At 36.8% G+C, this 21782-nt stretch overlaps 1 protein-coding gene across 9 annotated transcripts in view; it reads left to right on the top strand.

The window, feature by feature from the left end:
- LOC105320055 (SLIT-ROBO Rho GTPase-activating protein 1) overlaps nt 1-20960 on the top strand; it is a 43707-nt gene extending 22747 nt beyond the window's left edge. For 3 of the 9 annotated variants that reach the window (XM_011417863.4, XM_011417824.3, XM_011417855.4), the window contains exons 4-20: nt 1821-1883; nt 4575-4733; nt 5318-5446; nt 6966-7187; nt 7669-7701; nt 7888-8157; nt 8479-8579; nt 9177-9282; nt 9453-9513; nt 9635-9712; nt 9963-10094; nt 10886-10988; nt 12016-12228; nt 12523-12602; nt 13601-13612; nt 15846-16026; nt 18294-20960. In XM_011417863.4, coding sequence (XP_011416165.3) covers nt 1821-1883; nt 4575-4733; nt 5318-5446; nt 6966-7187; nt 7669-7701; nt 7888-8157; nt 8479-8579; nt 9177-9282; nt 9453-9513; nt 9635-9712; nt 9963-10094; nt 10886-10988; nt 12016-12228; nt 12523-12602; nt 13601-13612; nt 15846-16026; nt 18294-19308 — 2958 coding nt within the window. In that variant the 3' untranslated portion in view covers nt 19309-20960. The remainder of the gene's footprint in view (nt 1-1820; nt 1884-4574; nt 4734-5317; nt 5447-6965; nt 7188-7668; nt 7702-7887; nt 8158-8478; nt 8580-9176; nt 9283-9452; nt 9514-9634; nt 9713-9962; nt 10095-10885; nt 10989-12015; nt 12229-12522; nt 12603-13600; nt 13613-15845; nt 16027-18293) is intronic. The other 6 variants (XM_011417871.3, XM_066080852.1, XM_011417829.3 and 3 more) reach the window with 5 other exon arrangements.
- Nucleotides 20961-21782: the final 822 nt, after the last annotated feature.

Genomic DNA, 21782 nt, shown 5'->3' with positions numbered 1-21782 from the left:
CCTCCAGCTTCCCTCGGTTCAGCTGGGTTCTTCCTGTGAAACAAAACAAGAAGCTGAGGTTAGCTGAGAGAGAGAGAGAGAGAGAGAGAGAGAGAGAGAGAGAGAGAGAGAGAGAGAGAGAGAGAGAGAGAGAGAGAGAGAGAGAGAAGTTTTAGAAGAACCTGTTAATGCTGTATTATAATGGCACCTGCTTAAACCTCCTCTCTCTTTATTTTCTCTGTGGAATTCCTCAGGGAATCTGTTGATGGTGACAGAGAATTAGGGTGAATATAAGGGAAAATCAATTTGATACAAAACAAATGGACTTATGAGATACTAATCATAGACTGTGTGAAGACTTAGTGACAGGGCCTTGGTGTGAGAGTTTGGTAAGACTTTGAGACCAACAGAGGAAACCCAGCGGCCATCACTGCCAGGCATCAGGCTAAGACCTTGATTAAGATCTGTCAATCGGAGGCTAGTAGTATTGGAGCCTGGAGATGACAGCTGATTGAGACAAAATAAGATACTAGATTCATTCATATCAACAGCTGATATGAAAGTCAGAAGTGAAAAATAATGAAAAATGAGAAATAAACAACTTAAGACTTTATAAGCATTGGGAGCTGGAGATGTCAGCTGTGATGTGGGGGAATAATATATTAGATTTATTGATTTATTCTCTTCATCAGCTGGAAGGAGAGTTCTTATTCAAAATGAAATAAAGACTTCGTTGACAGTAAACTAATAAATGTCTTCTACTTTATTTGATAGGCAAAAAAGGGGACAGTTTAAATTCATGATAATCACTTTCTGATGCGCTCAGTCTCTGAGTATTGGGTTCGAGTGCAGTGAGCTTTTATTGCTGTATCTGGCTTATGTGTTAACCTGATATAAACACCACGCTCAACCTTAACAACATTTGGTATGCCTGCAATATATCTATTGCTAGTACGGTTCTTGTATGGCCTTTCTTGGAGTCTTTATTATTCGTTATCACTGAACTTTATAAATGTGGTATATTGGGTGTTTTTAAACCGAAGATATTTTACTCAAGGGTAGCTCATTGGACTAGAGGTATTTGGGCATGTGTCTGGCATCAGTGGCATGATTTTACATACATGTATATATATATACACTTAATTTTTGATATCTCAAATATTGCCTAATATCAAGAATGGAGTTTGAAGTTCCAAACCCTGTTACCTGCTGAACTTAAACTCTATATACTCTGTATGTCTAATCCTTGGATACTGAAATTTGTCTTGGTCCCTTTCAGATAATAAGGTTTGACTGTATATGTGTATGTTTCTCCTGTATAATTGTTCTATTAGTTATAAGTAATAAAGCTCTCCTATTTTATATTACTTATGAGTAATAAAGCCCTCCTGTATAACTATTATCTATAAGTAATAAAGCTGTCCTTTATGTTGACAGTGTCATGAGATTGGGATAAGGTTTGGACTGTATATGAGTCTGTTTCCTCTGTATTACCATCAGTTATAAGTAATAAAGCCCTCCTTTATGTTTACAAGTAAGCTCTCCTGTATAACTATTAGTTTTAAGTAAGCCCCCCTGTATAACTATTATCTATAAGTAATAAAGCCCTCCTTTATGTTTACAAGTAAGCCCTCCTGTATAACTATTAGTTAAAAGTAAGCCCTCCTGTATAACTATTAGTTAAAAGTAAGCTCTCCTGTATAACTATTATCTATAAGTAATAAAGCCCTCCTTTATGTTTACAAGTAAGTCCTCCTGTATAACTACATGTATTAGTTAAAAGTAAGCTCTCCTGTATAACTATTATCTATAAGTAATAAAGCTTTCCTTTATGTTGACAGTGCCATGAGATTGGGATGGAGTGCCATGAGGACATTATGAAGACATTAACAGAATTACAAAATGTAAGTACGCTTCAATTCTATTCATAGTCCACACAAGGAAAAGGAATCTTCAGACACTTAAAAGTTTGATGAATTAGTCTTTAAGTCACAATGCACTATAGTACAATACAGTAAAACACGCTTATAACGAAGTCCCAGGGACGTTCAATTTTACTTCGTTATATGCGTATTTCGTTATATCCGTCAAGTTTACAACATGTAATAAAGTCACGGGGAATGAAAAACACTTCGCTGTAAGCGTCAATTCATTATAAGCGTGTTCGTTATAACCGTGTTTTACTGTATAAAACCTCAATAAATGCCTGAAATTTGTATTTCTCTTGAGTTATAACATGAGGAAGCAGTGTATACAAAGAATTTCAATTACTCACATTATTTACAAAAACTCAGAGATGAGGCTGCAATGAGAGCCACAGAATGTTGTACAAGGAACAATAAATGTCTACAATAGATGGATTACCCCACACCTGGGGGCAGACATTTGTGTCTGGGGGAGACCTTCTTGTCAGGGTCTATGGAGGGACCCTAATGTAAACGGACATCTTGAGGGGGGTGGGGGGTACCTCCCAGATCCTTGTCATGGTTCAAATGACACCCATCTCCCGGGAATTTTACCAATGTGTAGGCATGCCTTTTGTTTAGAGAATGGCTGCTACAATCAGCTCCTGCAGAGAAACTGTCAAATGTCAAAATAGAACAGAGAAATAAATAACCTAATAACCTGCATGAAGGGGGAAATCCAGCATATGCATTACAACCCACAAATCTCAGATTTTTCTTCCAGATGTTTTTAGTCTGGGTTAAAAAAAAAAAAGAGAGAAGAAATTTGAGATAATGAGGAATAATGGTTAGGATTTTCCTTTGTTGTATCATGGATTGTGATTCATGGCTCTGTGTGAGCAGCCATGATGCTGAGTCTGCCAGAAACTACAAGGAACGAACTTACCAATCCAAGTAAATCAGAAGATATTCACGGAATCAATGACAAGTTATTTAACATTTATTAATATTGAAAAAAACCTTGGAGATGAAAGATTTGATTTGGTAAAACATGTCGTTTTATTGGTGTATGGAGATAATTGTGTAATGGCTTGTGATTCTGATCAGGCACTGTAGAGAGAGCTGTGGAGGCAGCAGGTGCTCGCTCAGTGCTCCCTCCGTTTTCTCAGGCTGTCGATTAGACAGCTGCTTCTTGACTTTGATCATAGAGGCTAAATATTGCAGTTTCATGTTCACAATCATATAAAAAATCCACACAACACTAATTTTACATGCCAGGCTTGGTCTATTCATAAATAAACATTTCCTTATGAAAATATGAACAGCTTGGTATGCTTCCCCCACAAGTTCAATCTGGGACATCCTGGGACAACTAACACAAAGAGGTTTTGTCCCCCTGGGGGAGGTAGGGTTCTTTGTTTAGGGTCAGTGACCCAGAAAAAGAGGGTGCAATGTCTGGATCTGATTGATCAGGTATTGTGATCGGTCAACCATAAAATGGAAAAAGCGAGAGGAAAAGTTAGCTACAGACTGCAGAAAAAAGAGAGGAGAGAGAGAAAGTAAGGAAGAAAAGGAAAGAGAAGCTTCCATTGCATCAGATGCTGTTATTCCTCAGACATCTGTTCTATTTCATGAGAATACATGGTATCTACAGACTAAACTTACAAAGACAATTTGAAAACATGCTGTAATAAAGCTGATGTGCTGGAAATGCAATCTCCTTCAATCTCCCCCCTGATAATGAGTTTGGGTTCCTAATCTGTGTGAATGCCACATTACAGTGGCCATTATGTAACAAGGCATTGCTAGATAGATGATAATGGGAGCAATTTGTAAAGGAAGCAGGAGGTATAGGGAGAGTCAGGCACCCCAGGGGAATTCTGTTGTAGCAGATCGTAGTCCTTTGAGAGGGGGGGGGGGGGTACCAGGATATTCTGATGGGTCAAACTCATCAAAAGTTAAATCATGAACTTGACATTATAAAAAACATTTCTTCCCAAATTTTAAAGCATTAAGCTGGTTCTTAGTAAAAAATGTTATGCAGCACTGAATTATCAGTATACATGATAGTGATGAAGATCATTACCATTCTGAGCAAATTACTCTGTGTGGGGTAATAAAAACGGCAATAATTATTCCAAGGAATACTACACAAAAATGTTTGTTTACTGGAAGATGTTTCAAAATCTCAGACCCAATTAGAAGTTTTGTAGAAGTAATAGACATATATACATGTACTTATGAACACATATATAATGTATATATCAAGGTATCGCAGATAAGATATAACCAAATTAGCTCTGAATGGTTCTAGAAATAAAAAGCTGACCACAAAAATTATATATTGGATATTTCCAGCTTCATAGAACTGATACATCAGGCCCAGGGCCATAAAACTTAGACGAGCTCACTTTTGATCTCAGTCTCACTTTTCCACTATATGTTTCCTTTGTAAAAGTGAGACTTAGATCACAAGTAAGCTCGTCTAAGTTTGATGGCCCCTTGGCCTGATCCTGTTTTTGGGAGAGCTTAGTAAACTATAAAGATTAAAGACGTGATAACTATTTTCCTTACTTAGTTAATAGCTTGTAATAATTGAATAGATTAATACGAAGTATAATTATTTTTTACAGTGTATATGTTAGTCAGAGTTTGATAGAGAGTTACTATGGTAAAGGTTGACTTTTTCAGGCGATGAAGACGTACCACACGTATCAGGCGGAGAGCATGCAGGCGGAGAGCAAGCTACGCGCCATGGAGAGTCAGAAAAACAAGCTGGAGCAGCAACTCGCCGGCAAAAACATCGCCACAAACCGAAAACTCAAAACCTTTACCAGGCAGACAGAGAAGGTAGGAAAACTCGACTGTCTCACTCACTGAGAGCTCATATATAGACTCGACTGTCTCACTCACTGAAAGCTCATATATAGACTCGACTGTTTCACTCACTGAGAGCTCATATATAGACTCGACTGTCTCACTCACTGAGAGCTCATATATAGACTCGACTGTCTCACTCACTGAGAGCTCATATATAGACTCGACTGTCTCACTCACTGAGAGCTCATATATAGACTCGACTGACTAACAGACTTGACCAACACATACGTATGCATGATCAACTTCATGTAGAGCTCGGCCTCCTAACAAAGAACTCATCACTCTTAGATCATAATAAATCTCACAATGGTCACAAATCTCATTCTCCTATATATTCACAACAGAACTAGGCCTGTTAAATTTTAAATGGTCCCAAATCATTTTCTTATTGATGGAGATATAGAACTCTATGTAAATGTTCACCATTCTTTGAATTAAATACAGATTGAACTATGGATGGGTAAACAAGTTCTACTGAACACAGATGAACCAAAGTATTAGTTTAATGATTACAACTACTGGGGACTGTATGTTTGTGATTCATTGTTTTACAGAAGCAGAACAAATACTCTGAGAACAAACTGAAGGCACTGAAGGCGAGAAATGACTATCTGCTGTGTGTGGAATCGGCCAACGCTGCAGTCGGGAAGTACTTCTCTGACGACATCTCCGATCTCATTGATGTAAGGGCCATAACTCTAGTTAAACAACTGAGGCATTAGTATACTGATAGCAAAATAGAATGACATGAGAGATGATAAGTCTGTTAGATTACTTTTACTTTCTGGATTACACCCCGTCACTCTCAACAATTTTTTCTATTAATAAGGAAATTATAATAGATATCTCATTGATTCAACTAACCTAATTTATTTTTGACCTGTAATTTATCACCTGTTGTCTTCCTGATTTTTTTATTGTGTACACCTGTTGTGTACCTATTTGTTAACACCTGTTTGGTTCCTGTGTGTTGTTTCACATGTTGTGTACCTGTATTGTCTTTATCAGGAGAAGGACCTCAAGGAAATCTTCACTGTCTTTCAACAGGTGTTAATTTTGTTAAGAAACTTAACATTTTTTTAGTCACATTTCCACATTACGTAAACTCAATATACCCTTTGATATCTTACATCCAAATATTTATATAAAATTTGATCATCCAGGCTGTGATATTATAATGATATTAGTTATGATATGCATAGTAAATATCAAGACAAGACAAGTTATACCTTAGTACTTTTAACTCAAAAAGAGATTGGTCAGTGATCAGTATAAACACATTAATGTGTTAAGCTGATTGCAGTAAGTATTCCTTATTCTATTGTCATTGAGATATTTTCTTTATAGAGTTAGCACTGTTATACATGCCAGTATTTACAGATTAGTCCCTCATTGAGTCATCTCTTTGTTTTGTAACTTTCTCTGTTTGTTGAATATGTGTGATACTTTATCCCTCATGTACTGTACATGTGAAATATAAAGGCTGTGTAGTTTGTTTGACAATAGGGCTGGGACGATACTGTACTTAGCTGATTCGGTACATATCACGATACGATACATATCACGATACATTGCAACTAAATGAAAACATGAATAAGGGTTTAAAATCTATTCAATCTGTCGATGTATAACCACATGTCCAAAGTTATTTTATTATATTTAAAATAAGCGTTGCACAATTAACAAATGAATTTAGTCTCGTATACAATACTTTTTCATAAACAAGTAATCCAAAAGTTTTCAACACTGCAGATTTAGCTTCCAAACAGTTTTGACAACTTTACAAGGTTTTCGGCTATATTTGTACCCGCATAATAGGCGCGCGGACTAAAAATAGCCGATTTATGAGGGTCGGATATTTTTGAAATTGTTGTATTAATGGTAAATGTATCGATCCAAATATCGTCAAAATAAATAGCGTGATGCACTGGTGCATCGGTGGATCGTCCAATCCCTATTTGACAATGTATGGACTTTGGTTATACCTATTTTAATGTTGGTTATTACCTATTTTCATGTTGGTTATTACCTACATGTATTTTCATGTTGTACCTATATTTTTACCATTGACAATGTATATCACTTATTTTAGTTTTATACCTATTTCATGACCATTTACCATGTATGGAATTTAATTTTGTTGTGTATTTTGTAAGGGTTGATAGTAAATGGACTTTTCCTTATTTTGTTTGTGTATTACAGTGTATGGACTTTGGTTACCACAACTCGGTGCGTTGTACAATGATGATGTACCAGTCGTGTCACAAGAACATCAGTAAGACGCATCAGAATGCGATAGAGGTCATACAGAAGTGTGTCGGCGACCTTGATGCTCAGTCAGACAAACAACGCTTCATTGAGCTTTACAACTCAGCCTTCATGCTCCCCAAGAAGTTTGACTTCCAGTCCTCTAAAGGGGACGAGGTAAGCATCTTAATGACTCTAATTTCTGTCATCTAGAAATTATAATGACTTTTATGCAACAAATCATACAAGTATAAACTGTAATATGACACCTCATTAAACAAGCAATGGGTTAATATGGAATAATATGAAGTTCCCTTGATTACCTTCCTATAACATGTCAATTCATCCATAATCACATTACAAACCTAAAGGATGGGAGCTCATTATAGAGATATTCCGTTGAAGTATTTTATTATGTATGAATAAGATAAAGCTTTGGCTTATGTTGAATAGGCTGATTGTAAAGACAAATAAGACTCCTGCTGTAAATATAAGCCTACAGCTGTATATACGTGTATGAAGCTAAACTTTTGTATATACAGATGCACTGTCATGTTTCTAGTTACCAGTGATTATAACTCGCTTTGATTATAGGAATTGAATTTTTTAAGCTTTTTGAATAGCAGCAAGTAACGTGACTGTATTTTATCATTATCAGCCGACGGCAGTGATATTCTGTGAGAAGTCGAGTGTGAGTTCACGATTCCATAATTCCGATCTCCTCTCAGTCTTGTTCTTTGTCTCGAGCATGACGTCAGCATGTCCTGATCATCATATTGCATATTACATCTTAATTAAGACCTCTTTGTTAACCTGCCATCTTTGGGTGTATTGTGTTGATCCGAGGACTTAGGTAATGTTTGATATCGATCCCTAGGTACAACAAATCTCCGCCCAGAAGCCGGTACAGGACGACATTCTCCAGCGATACAAGGCGATCGGGAACCGACTGGTGGAACTCCGACTGGAGAACGACGAGACGTGGAAGACGATGGAGGCGACGGAGAAAGCCCTGAACGACATGATTACCATCCGCAACTACGACGTGACCACGTTCTTCCAGGAGGAGAACCCGCCCCCCAAATCTCCGCACGAGGCGGCGAAACAACGCGGCGAGTGGCTGGAGATGGAAGCCTACTATCTAGCTGTAAGTCTGTCATCATTATATAGATCAGAAATTGTATGTGCATACTGAGTAGTAGAATAAAAATCAAAATTATGGAGGACTTCTGAGTTCAATTGAACTACAGTGTATTCAAATCAGTTTGCTAAATAGATTTAAACATCAGTTCCACAATAAGTTTAAAATGACCCCCTCTGAAATAGCAAATGATCCTGCACATCAAAAATGTTAAGATGATTCGTTTAGAATATTTTATGTTGTTGTTTATTGAAATCATAACAAGAACGGGGTGGTAAAAAAATAAGATAAAATGAAACAAGAAGTTTGTGTTTTTTTGTTTTGTAGAAATTCAGAAGGTACACTCAGAGCTGTAACCAAATAGCCAGACTTCAGGGAAAGTATGGAGCCATCCAGAGGGCACTAGGGGACAACATCTCTACCTCAGGGTAAGGTCAAGGGTCAAGGACACTGTCAACTCTACCCCAAAGCTTGATTTAACAGGAAATACTATTGGTCCCTTTGAATACATGCCATAATACATTGTCATGTGTGTTTGCAAAGACTATATTTTCAATTAATTAAATTTGTAAATTTGTAATTGTAAACCATTGTAGACAGTGATTTAATAAGAGAACATTAAAACATTCATTTTACCATGTTCTTGAAAGCATGTTTGCAAAAGATGAAAATTGTATTCCACTATCCATAAAATAGTTTTCTTATTGTATATTAACAAGCTTAATGGTGCAAGAAATTCCTGTTTCCTGATCTCTACCTGTATACCTTTTCTACCTGAGTTGGTGTTTAACTAAATACCGTATCTGTAAAGCTCTGTCCATTTATAGCTTCTACTGGTACCTCTCAATCTGATGGTGTTGGACCTTCACCTGTATCAATGTTTCCCCTTGACCTACTTACCTGTGTAATTGTTTGACCTTTACCTGTACACCTGTGTCTTTGTTTGGAGCATGTGCCACTGTCTGCCATCCTCTGTTGCATGCATCACGACCTTATTGCGTAATCTAAGACTTTCCGATTTTCAGCAGACCCCCATCTCTTCCCCCCAAACCCAAAAAGAGGCGGATCGGACGTAGTCAGATTGTGGGACAGCCGAAACTGTTTGGGGGAAGTCTGGAGGAGTACTGTGAGGTGAGTTCTATTTATAGATAAGAAGATCCTTCCATATAGTTATAGGGAAATTTCTAAGACTGAGGAAAGAAGAAATTCCCTGTGAATTGAAATTATTGTGTCTGATTCAAAATTATTTAAAAATAAAGCATTCACATAAAATAAGTGATTTAACTTGTTTTTCTCTTAAGGCGACTGGACAAGAAATTCCATTAGTGGTCAAAAGTTGTATACGTGCCATAAACTTGTATGGTAAGTAGGGCAGTAAAGCTCAAGGTCAGCCAATGTATCAGCTAGCCTTATAGAGTTCTCTGTTTTATTTAATGACTGATCTTGTAAGTACATATATTATATATCTCAACTTTGTTTTCAGGAATGCATCACCAGGGGATTTTCCGAATTCCTGGAGCTCAAGTAGAAATTAACGAGTTCAAAGCAGAGTTTGAGAAAGGTTTGACGGTTGTAACTAATAATAGAAATCTCTAGCTATATCAATATCAAGATATCGGTAGACATAGTTTGAATCATGCAATTGCCGATGAATTATAGCAGTGACATTTGTATATTGAAACTACAGCCCAAAGTGTTGGCTTTGAATATATTTCAATGTGTAGTTGTTAACACAAGTTCTTCAGAATTAGAACGCCTGAAATTAGAATTGTCTCTAATAATGTCATTGACAACACATTGACTGATTACAGGGGACGACCCGCTGGTTGACATGGACCCGAGCGACATCAACTCAGTAGCCGGCGTCCTCAAGCTTTACTTCAGGGAACTCCGCGAGCCTCTCTTTCCTCTGCCTCTCTTTGATGAGCTTATATCAGGGAGTAGTAAGTGTTTGATTCTCAGGGAATAGTCTTTTAAATTATCTGCTACTAACTTCTGTACAGCACCAAAATAACTTTCTGTATCTTGATGTACTTTAATAGTTTTGATGAACTGTTTAAAGCTGTATCATGTCAGTTTAGAGTACATGTATAAACCAATATTTTTCTTCTATAAGTTAATATGACGATAGAGTTAACCTTTTCACTTGGAGCCTGACTAGAACATAATTGAACATGCATGTTGGGGGCTTGCTTTATTAACATTTGTTTACTACTACTGTACAAGATATTGATGTAAATACGAGTTCACTAACCTGTTACTGCCTTTCTATACAGTCCTATACTTTAACACTTGTTGATTTTTAAATTGCATTCATAGAATAACTTAGAATTACCTGCATAGATATCTAAGCTATATAACACAAAAGCATTATTTTTGTTAATATTCATTTTATTTCTTAAAATGCAACCTGGCAAAAAAACAATGCAAAATTTTATTGCTAATTGATTTATTATGAATATAGTTTGAAAAATTAGCATGAATAAATGTGTGATTATCCTTGATGACCTTGACCTCTGACCTTCAAGGAAAGAGGGTTGTCCTGTCGGTGCTTGCCTCCCCCACCCCCAACCCGAGTGTGCCTGGCCCTGTTTTAGCTGTCCAAAGCCCACCATACATGTTCAATGTGTTCGTTGGCGGACATTCTGACCCCGTCAGTCTGTCTGTCCATCCGAATGTGTTGGGCGCGTATGGTGGGTTTTGGAGTTCAAGGCGCGGTGCCTTCAACTTTCAGAATTAGATGACACACAGCGAGTGGAGAAGATAAAGGATCTACTGGCGCCACTGCCGCGATGTGTACTGGTGGCGATGCGGTACCTGTTTGCCTTCCTGAATCAGTAAGTATCAATATGGCTTTGTAAGTATTGAAATAATTGTGATCAAAAGTAGATGAAGATGAAAAATTTAAAATTCAACTCAATTTCAAATAAATTTATCAATTAATGGCCTTCAAGGGGTAATAAGATGGCACATGTACATTGTAAATGTTAACACTTAAATCATGCCATACACATGTTATACAACAGACAAACAAAAGTGAGAAAGAGTTAAATGATTTAAAAGAAAACAGACACTAACATTTACACAAATTCATAAATATCAAAATGCCTATACATAGACTTACTTATGCATGTACTCATATATACATACCGGTATGTACATACCGGTACTTTAAGATATTATTTATCGCCATGGCATTATGGAGATTATGGCATGATAGTTCAACGTTCTTGAGTTGTAATAGGTAATGTCTTTTGTAAGTACTGTGGTTTCATCAATATTCATTGAATACCAATTTTCGTGGATTTCGTTGTAAAGTTGATCCACGAAATTAAATGTTCATTGAAGTGCAATTTCTATTAACATTTTGTATTGATAGGGTAATTGGCCACAATTTTACATATCCTTGAAACTGTGATTTTAACTTTATCCACGAAAATTGATACCCTTGAATATTAATGAAACCACAGTATATGATAAATGACTGACCCCCTGTCGTCTTTGTGGTCTCTATAAGTATATGATAAATCACTGACCCTCTCCCATCTTTGTGACAGTCTCTGTAAGTACAATGTATATGATAAATGACTGACCCCCTAATGTCTTTGTGACAGTCTCTGTAAGTATATGATAAATCACTGACCCCCTGCCATCTTTGTGACAGTCTCTATAAGTATATGATAAATGACTGACCCCCTGCCGTCTTTGTGACAGTCTCTATAAGTATATGATAAATGACTGACCCCCTGCCGTCTTTGTGACTGTCTCTATAAGTATATGATAAATCACTGACCCCCTGCCATCTTTGTGACAGTCTCTGTAAGTATATGATAAATGACTGACCCCCTGCCGTCTTTGTGACAGTTTGTCTGAGTACTCTGACGAAAACATGATGGACCCATACAACCTCGCCATCTGTTTTGGACCAACGCTTCTGCCGATTCCATCGGACCGCGACCAAGTCTCGTACCAAGGAAATGTCCACGAGGTCATCAAAACCATCATCGTGCACCACGAGGAGATCTTCACGTTTGAGGGGGGAGAGGTCTATGAGAAATGTATCATAGGCGATCCAGAGTAAGTTATAATCGCAGACTGACTTTGTTTTTGTTTTACATAATGTGGATTTCCATGTTAAGCAGATCCACAAAACCAAATATCCAAGGAACAAAGAAATAAGACAGCAATTTATATATTGTATTGAGGGGGAACCTCCATGAATTTACAAATTCTCAAAACTGTGCGTTTTACAAAATCCAGAAAAACTGATTCGGAGGTTTATGAATAAAACCACAAAAGCACACAGTCACTTGTTTACCCGTAATGTCTGTGATTTTTTAACGAGGGCTGTAAGGTTGTTTTTTGTTGTAGTGGAGAGAGTTATAACGATATCACGGACACGGAGGCCGACCCCAGCTCTGTGGCCAGCGACGAGGATGAAGACGAGGATGGTACGTACTCCTCCTTCTGTCTATCTCTTCCTTTGGTTGAACTTCTTCACATAACTTATCCTGATGCTAGGAACACAAGTTACCACCTCAGAGCTAGACTTCATGAAGCACACATTTTCTTGCATCATGGTCATTTATAAGAAGTGTATACTTGTATAACCATCATGGAGTTATCCACTTTTCCACTGAATTACACTATGACAGGAGCATATTATCGATACAGATATACACTGTAGCTAAAAATCAAACAGACCTTATAGCCAGAAGATCCAGTTAGCTATATGACAATGATTGTTACTCTGTGTATCCACCCACTGTGCAGTTACAAATATAACCTACAATATTGTATATATTAAGAATTAGTGACACTTTGATACTCTGTTACTTGGAAACATATTAAGGTCAGACGACACGTTCATCAATTTTAGTTAACTTTTTCCAGGAATTTGTTAATGGTTTACTACTACTTTGACAAGCTTTCTTGCAAAAAATTAGGGTACCTTACCAGGCATTTCTGCAAAATACTAGAGTATGCAATTTCCTATATAATCTTCTTGAAAATACACTTGAATTGCTGATATAAATATAAATACATCTTCAGCACAGCGAAATTCACTATATTAGAAATATATCTCTGCCAGGGCGAGGCTTTGAACTCACGACCCCTAGAACCTATACACTTCTGACAGTGTGCGGCCGCGGTTCTAACCACTCGAGCATCTAGACACGTAACTAAATTCAAGTAAATTTTGAACATTTTTAAAGTAATTATAAAATTAATATTTTTTATTAGAACTCTTTATTACGAGGAGATAGAAAAAAGATTCTCGAGGAATGTGTCGTCTGACCTTAAAAGATATTATTCATACATTGAATACTTGAACAATGGCCTGAAATCACACACTGAGTTATCTCCTTTTATATGTATATTCACATTCACTAACCATGTGATATGTATGTTGTTGTCATGGTAATGACACAGTTGAGTGATTTTCCAGGCTGTTCCCTAGGTAAGGATGTAAGAGCTACCTCTTTTTATATTTCAGTTCTCACGTCACATTTTTGTTTATTTTATCATACAGAGCTTGCCTTGTCTGTATCAGTTTGCTGTGTTCCTATCAATGAATGAAAGATAGGTCATAAAATCTTAATTCCTAACAAAGACAAAAGTTGTCTTCCTAATTAACTTTTTGATAAATGTGACCAATATTCTTTTTACTTTCATTCATTGGCAGAACACATATTTAGACATTGATCAAAAGCTCAGTGGAATTTTAATTTGCGTCTCTTTCAGTTTTTAACCTTAATCTGAGCCATTTTGGTTCCATAACTACCTTGCCCACTTTAGTTCTAAACAAACCCTGGCCCTGTTGGTTCTGTGATCAAGTTCTCGTCACACACCTTCTGTCTGTCACGAGTACTGCATTGTTGTCTTGTCTTGTTGTTAGTTACCATGGTTACAATCTTCCATTGGACATTTTTGTTTTGGCTGTTGTTGGTTACCATGGTCCAGTTTTCCCTTTGCCTTTATTTGAGTAATCTTTGAGTCTTGTTTCATTTTTGTGATTGTAAAGTCTGGTGTCCATGGTTACTGTTTGTCCAGACTTTAGTAAAATGATTGGTGATTTCCTTACATTTTTCTTAAATTTCATGGAATGTTTATTATTTCTTTATCTGTTTAATGATAATTTCTAGGGAAAATCTGATTTTTAGTGGTTGATATTTTTATAGTTTGTTATATCCTGATATAGAAATTCTAATCTGATAGGGATTCCAGAGATCTATCTGGAAATGCAGGGATCTGGATCTGTTCAGTTGTATAGAGATTCAGGGATCTGGATCTGTTCATGTGTATAGAGATTCAGAGATCTGGATCTGTTCAGTTGTATAGAGATTCAGGGATCTGGATCTGTTCAGTTGTATAGAGATTCAGGGATCTGGATCTGTTCAGTTGTATAGAGATTCAGGGATCTGGGTCTGTTCAGTTGTATAGAGATTCAGGGATCTGGATCTGTTCAGTTGTATAGAGATTCAGAGATCTGGATCTGTTCAGTTGTATAGAGATTCAGGGATCTGGATGTGTTCAGTTGTATAGAGATTCTGGGATCTGGATCTGTTCAGTTGTATAGAGATTCAGGCATCTGGATCTGTTCAGTTGTATAGAGATTCAGGGATCTGGTTCTGTTCAGTTGTATAGAGATTCAGATTTGTTAGGTTGAGTACAGGTCCAGATCTGAAATGTATAATAGATAACTGGATCATAAAGTTGTAAAGATACCAGCGTTTGAGAGGTTTAGTGCAGATTTGGATCTTAAGAGATAATGAAGAGATTGCATAGATATTGTATATAGATTTGAATCTGAGAGATTTTCTTACTATAGAGATCTGACTTTGAGAATTGTTTGATATCTGGATCTGAGGTTAAAGGTAGATTTGGATTTGAGGGGTTGAGATTAAATCTGACAGATTGTCTTATAGAGAGGTTGTATAGAAATCTAAATCTGTGAGGTTTTATAGATCTGATAGGGTCTCCAGATTATACTGCATGACCCCCTGTTAATCAGATTGTGTACACACCAGCTAACTCCGCACGCCTTCGTACAATATATATACAATAACACTGCACACCAATATAGCCGGCGTATTGTAAAACAGGGATCAACTACTACTGTGTATAATTAACGCTGGGCAGGGATCATATCTTAGCTGTGTGTATACCGGTAAATGTGACACTGGGTCCTAGAACTACCTCATCAAAGGGTTCTCCACTCAAGATGAGGAGGCTTGGAGAATTTGGTTTTTTAATTGTCAGCTGAAACAAAAAACTGCAAACTTCAAGTAGAAAAAGCATGAATCCAAATTAACAAGTACATGCTGGACAGATAAACCTGTTGAGTAATTAGAAATTACAAGTAGTTCTGATGATGAAGCATGAAGTTCTTCCTGAAATGCATTTTATTTTGATATAATTTAGTTCCTGATGCATCCTGGATGTTGATTAATTCAAAAACATTAGATTTACTCTAATTAAAAGCAAAAAAATGGTGAAACCAAGATATGTAAATTTTAACTTACTAATATTTGTTTTTTACCATCATGATAATACATTGATAAAATTTATATGAAATCAAAATGTTAGAACTTCACAAGAATGTTTGCCTTATGTACACAAAAGAAGCCTTCTTAGTTATTGTAGAATGTACATTACAATTCAGTGTGTGCCTGGCATTTTGTTTTGAACAGATGCTCAAATCTTTGAGGCTGTAGCGCTGTACGACTTTGAGGGCCGGACAGGGAGGGAGCTGTCCTTCAAGAAACACGACACCCTGCTAGTGTACCACCGCGTGTCTCAGGACTGGTGGGAGGGGCTGTACCAGGGGAGGGAGGGGCTGATTCCCGACCGCTACATCTGCCTCAAACACCCGTAAGTATCGCGCAGCAGGTTCACGTCACTCACTGTGACCATACAAATTGATCTTGTTGTGTGTCTGGGAACATTTCTGGTGTACACAGTGTATGATTATTTCAATTTTACGAAGTTTTTATGCTATCTCCTGAGATATCTGAACAAATTTTGTACTCTGTCTCTGGAGATATCTAAACAAATTTTGTATGCCGTCTCTAGAGATATCTAAACAAATTTTGTATTCTGTCTCTGGAGATATCTAAACAAATTTTGTATGCTGTCCCTGGAGATATCTAAACAAATTTTGTATGCTGTCTTTTGAGATATCTGAACAAAGTGTATATATGCTGTTTCTGGAGATATCTGAACAAATTTTATATGCTGTCTCTGGAGATATCTGAACAAATTTTATATGCTGTCTTTTGAGATATGTGAATAAAGTATATATGCTGTCTCTGGAGATATCTGAACAAATTTTGTATGCTGTCTTTTGAGATATCATTTATGCTGTCTCTGGAGATAAAGGAAAATTTTTATGCTGTCTAAAAATATCTGGTCGTATACCGTTGCTTGAGATATTTGAACTGTAGAGTATATGTCTCATCTTTATTTTGGTAATTTCCTTAAGTTACAAATGTAGTTAAATCGATAGTTGTTCTACAGATAATGTTCTGTAATGTTAGTTCTTTATTGGCAATCAGATTCTGGGTATGATAAGGATGAAAAATTTAAACGATTTCCCTAAAATTAATTGATTACTGGAAGTTCCTTTATGTGATGAAAATTTTCAACTCAAAAGGAAATACATCTTTCAATAGGAAATATTGATATTTTTTGAAAATAAAAAAAATTGGAAAATTTAGGAATTCCTGCAAGTACTATCATTTTCATTAAACACATGCAGTGAATGATAATAATGAAATAAATTTAATTTAGTCAAAAACAGCCAGCTGTTGTTTCTTTGACTATTTATATCAACTAAAAATAGATCTTTCGTCTCTCAATTTTGTTTTCTTTTGGAAGTTAAGAAAAAATTGAACAAATTGCAAGATTGCATTTTTTTTAAAAGATCAATGAAAAAGGATCTTATGAAGACCTATAAAATGAATCATAAAAACAAATGATAACTGGATTAAGCTTACTGATTACAGGTGACAACCAAACAAGTGCCTCCGTCCGAACAAGTTGATAAGGGAGTTAACTCTTACTTGTCTTGATTGCTAAGGTAGAGATGGAGGAAGGGGCATTTATAATGTATGCATGGAGCAATAAAATGTACACTAAAACTATGTACTGAATAAAGAGGGGGAATTGAGGGGGATGCTGCATGTTTAGGTAAATGTTTCATGTATCAGATAATATGATATCTGGGGAAGGAAATAGTGCAACACTTTTTTAAGTTAAGTTGATGCATTTTAATATTTTAGTGGAGTTACATGTACTTAAGTCATACAATTAAAAGCTATTCTTTTTAAATTAAAATGATTCAGTAAATTTTATCACAAATACAAAATTAAGAAGTTAGGGTGATTCAGTTTTGGTGTTCATTGCATTTGTGATTGCTAAGTTATGTCGGCTCAGTTTCTGTTATAACAGTGGGTCGTGGTGTCTCTCCAGGTGGGAGGACTTACCTATAGCCCTGAACGGACAGGTAAAAAACTCCTCGACAGGTGCTTGTGTGGAGTCTGGCTGTTTTTAATTACTTCGACGCCCTGCTCAAATCCCCCATGATTTCAGAGCACTCTAGCCAAACCTCTCTTTTGTTTGAGCCCAACTTAAATGATTTCATTCCATCCCAGCAATTGATTTGAGTGCACTCTGGAGTCTAACCCAGTACACCGTGTTGATTTGATTTTGGGACATATGTATATATTAATATGAAATATGAAGTTTGCATTAATTTGGAGGTATCACTTGGTTTGGAATGTAGCAGGGTTTTTTATAGCACAGTTAACAAATTCATACATATTCACTGTTTTGACAGATAATTCAGATTCTTTATGAAGTTACAAATATTCTGTTTTTCTTATATTTAATAATAAAATTGATATTATGATACCAAAGTTTAAGAGAAGATTTGAGTTTTTCTATAAATTACACCCTGCAACAAGTGATAGATTTAATAAAGATAAACACTATCATGATAGAAGTTTGAGAAACAATTTTGATTTCCTTTTCAAGTTAGTTAATGTAATAAGTGATAATTTGATTAAACACTGCTATAATTTACGTTTATAACAAGATTAAGAGTATATGGATGACAAATATTTTTCTGGTCTTTATAGTCCTGAGGAGCGGAGGAGTGTAACAGACGAGGACAGTGTCAGCCGCTCCTCGACCTTGAACAAGGTCAGTGCCTCGCAGCTCCCCACCATCCTTGCTGAGACTGACCAACCCGAACAACCACCCCCAGAGTCTTCTTCCAAGGACAGTTTACCCGAGAAACCCTCCCCCCGCGTGACCCCCTCAGGAACCCCCCGGTCCTCAGTGGGATCCCTAGAGACCCCTATTCTTCCTGCAGCCAGACAAATGAGTTCTCCTAAACTAGAGGTGAAAAGACAGAAGGACCCATTAAAAATCGTAGAGGAAGAGGAAGTAAAGCTACGAGCGACGGACCACGACGAGATCAGTGCTGACATTGACACTGCTCTGGCTAAAGTAGCTTCTGATCTCCATTCTCTGGAGATGCAGCAGAGATCAGACAAACGTATGAGTCTACCGACCATCAAACACACCCCCAAACATACCCCAGACCTAGTTCTGGATCTCCCCACAGAAGGTGCTAATGTGTCCCCACAGGAACTCAGTGAGCCAGACAGTCCAACCACCACAGCGGACACGTTTGCTCAGTCTAATCAGGGCACAATGAAGAAGGCTAACTCCATGCCAAGGAATATTTCGGGTCAGTTTTTGGAGGCAGACCAAGGTGGCTCAGCTTTCTACACAGGACAGGGGATGGTGGGGTCGTTCATTGGAAGGAAGAGGGGAGGGAGTGCAAGAGAAGGCTCCAACAAGGAGTACCCCCTTATGTCATCATCTATGACATCATCACTGACCTCATCAGAAAAGACATCATCTATGACCTCATCGATGACATCATCAATGACATCGTCAATCTCTGTCCCACCTGTGGTTCCCCCTGGTGGTGTGACAGGATATAAACAACCACCCCCAGTAGCCGAAAAACCAAAGCTTCCTCCCAAGGTCAAACCCCAGGTCATGAAGAAACCCTCGAGGTCTCCAGAGGTACAGAGGCGACACGCCCCACAACCAGCTTCCACTTTAGATTCCAAACGGTGATAAGTGAAAGTCAGACAGTGTTAAACTGAAAGTAGACGTGTAAAATGTATGTCTATTTGTGTACTAAGGAATATTTTTATTCAGAATTCAGAAGTGAAGGGATTTTTATTTCCTTATGTAAACACACAGGTGCAATTGTACAAAAAGTTTTACAATAGTTAACATTACGGTCGTGTGATTCTTCAGTGCAATATTATACTTCATGTGTCTGGGAAAACTTTGTTAGAACTTGATAGAAAAGTTAATGTTATTTTATTGTGCAACTGTTGCTGCTGTTTTTATTGAGCTGAATCATTGTCTGTCTAACTTAGACAGAACCGGTATCCTCTAATGTCAAAGAGAAATGTTATAGTTTTAAAACTTCATGCTCAAAACTGTAAGATATCTCAATTCATCCAATTTTTATAGCATTCCTTGATAAACATTTGTCATATGATATTTTAGCCAAGTTAATCATAGTATTATGCTAGTGAACAATTTTGTATAATCTGACGGCACGTCAGACATTTCTCATCAATTTACAAGTAATTATTCTTTATTGAGTGACCCCTCCTCCCTTTTTATTTTTCTCATGCATTTGATCTCTTCATTCTTTAAACTTTCAGCTTTTGATGATTATTTCATGTGCTTTTTCCGCTATGTTAACATAAAGATGATTTTACGTATTTAAGGCACTCTGGCATAATACAGAAAATGTCTGTGATAAGCTGTCTCCGCGCTTCCCCCCATACACAACTACAGGGTTGTACAAAAGTTGATCGGCTGGATACAAAACAACCACTTATTCCGCAATATTGTCATTCCTAAATCAGTTTGAAGGTGCAATGACATATCCATGATTGTTAGTTGAGTTAGGAATTGTCTAAATGTGAATTTCTTAGTTCTGCATTCAACCTCAAAAGGTTACTGATAGTCCTCTTACTTGGATAAATGTGAACCAAAATTTTTTCATGATAGATTGAACGCTATATAATAATTCATGTACACATTCTTATGTACTATAAAGGTTATGTATTTAAACAGGAACTCAACAATTTCTTGATAGATGACCTTGGACAAAAACTAAGGTCGTTTGCAAATATTGCCAAAACACAAGGATGGAGTAGTGTATCTGGAAACCCTTCAAGAGATTATTTTTGTACATGTCTGTAGAAACAATAAAACAGTATTGCTGATCACATTGAGAGAGAGAGAGAGGACGATTAATTCATACACACATTGACTGGTAGATTAATTCATCCACACATTGACTGGTAGATTAAGTCATCCACACATTGACTTAACATTGTGCATTATTGACTAAGGTGCTAACTCCGTTCTCACATCTCCGGAACAGGTAGAGAGGGCTCAATGTTTGTTAGTAGTTTTGTTTTATGGGTTGATGTACTTAGTACTAAGTACTTATTCTTTAGTATGTGTTCTCTGAACAGCAAGAGGTGTATCATTTCCATGTGTTCAACTAATCAGAGAGAGAGAGTGAGAGTGTTGCCCTCCGGTCCAGCAGAATGAGTCATGGGATTCATCTGTCTGGTCAGGAGTTGTTTACTCATTATTTATGCAGATCTGATTTTCAAAACAATCGAAAAACTTCCATTTATATGAGGCTTCATATTGTAAGTACAAAAAAAATCATTAAATACTTTAAACAGCAACCCCCTGTGTTGTGTTTGTTCTGTAGTGGGGTTCAGTGTTCCATCACAGACCAAGGTCACTCAACCTCAAGGTCACAGCATTGTTTTGTTTTAAAACCTTATTTTCCTCATGCCTGATGTGAAATTTTTGAAATGTTCTTTAAAAGTACTACATGAAAACTGGTTATGTAAGATTGACTTTTCCATTGAAAGGATGTTAAATCTCATTTTCCATTTTTCATATGGCAACTCAAGTGACTAAAAACTTTTCAATTTTTATAAAAAAGAACTTTTTATATCCCCAGGACTTACATTAATATATGCATTTAAATTTCTGTATGTAAGCCATCAATTTGAATCAGACGAACACAAGGATTCCATTTCAAGACTAAAACCACAACTAAGTTATCAGTGCTGGGTTTTACCATGACGGCTGACCTTGAAAACTAAAGTTTAGAGCTTTGTTTCCCCCAGTTATGAAAGATCGGTATTAGAGTTAGTTTTTGTTTGTGGCTGGGCATCAACAATACTTGTATTACTTTTTAAATTCCTAAACCTACCTGTACAATTACATATATTATCATTTTGATGTAAAGGTTCAAGCAGAATGTAAATTATGAAATTCAAATTGCAAAATTTCCTCCTCTCAGATACAAGTGTTTATGAATTCCATGAAACCCTCCACCGAAGTATTGAAATTCATGGTCAGGGATTCAACCATAGATTAGAGACTATGCTCATATAAAAGAGATTTATTATACACCCATCAATTTTCCCTTCTTCATACTGTCAATTTTACAGGGTGATCTGATTTTTCGGATCACCACATTGTGGTTTTCCAAT

The sequence above is a fragment of the Magallana gigas genome, chromosome 4, assembly GCF_963853765.1.
Source record: "Magallana gigas chromosome 4, xbMagGiga1.1, whole genome shotgun sequence".
NCBI classification, from domain to species: domain Eukaryota; kingdom Metazoa; phylum Mollusca; class Bivalvia; order Ostreida; family Ostreidae; genus Magallana; species Magallana gigas.
This window is presented reverse-complemented; position numbering and strand designations above follow the sequence as displayed.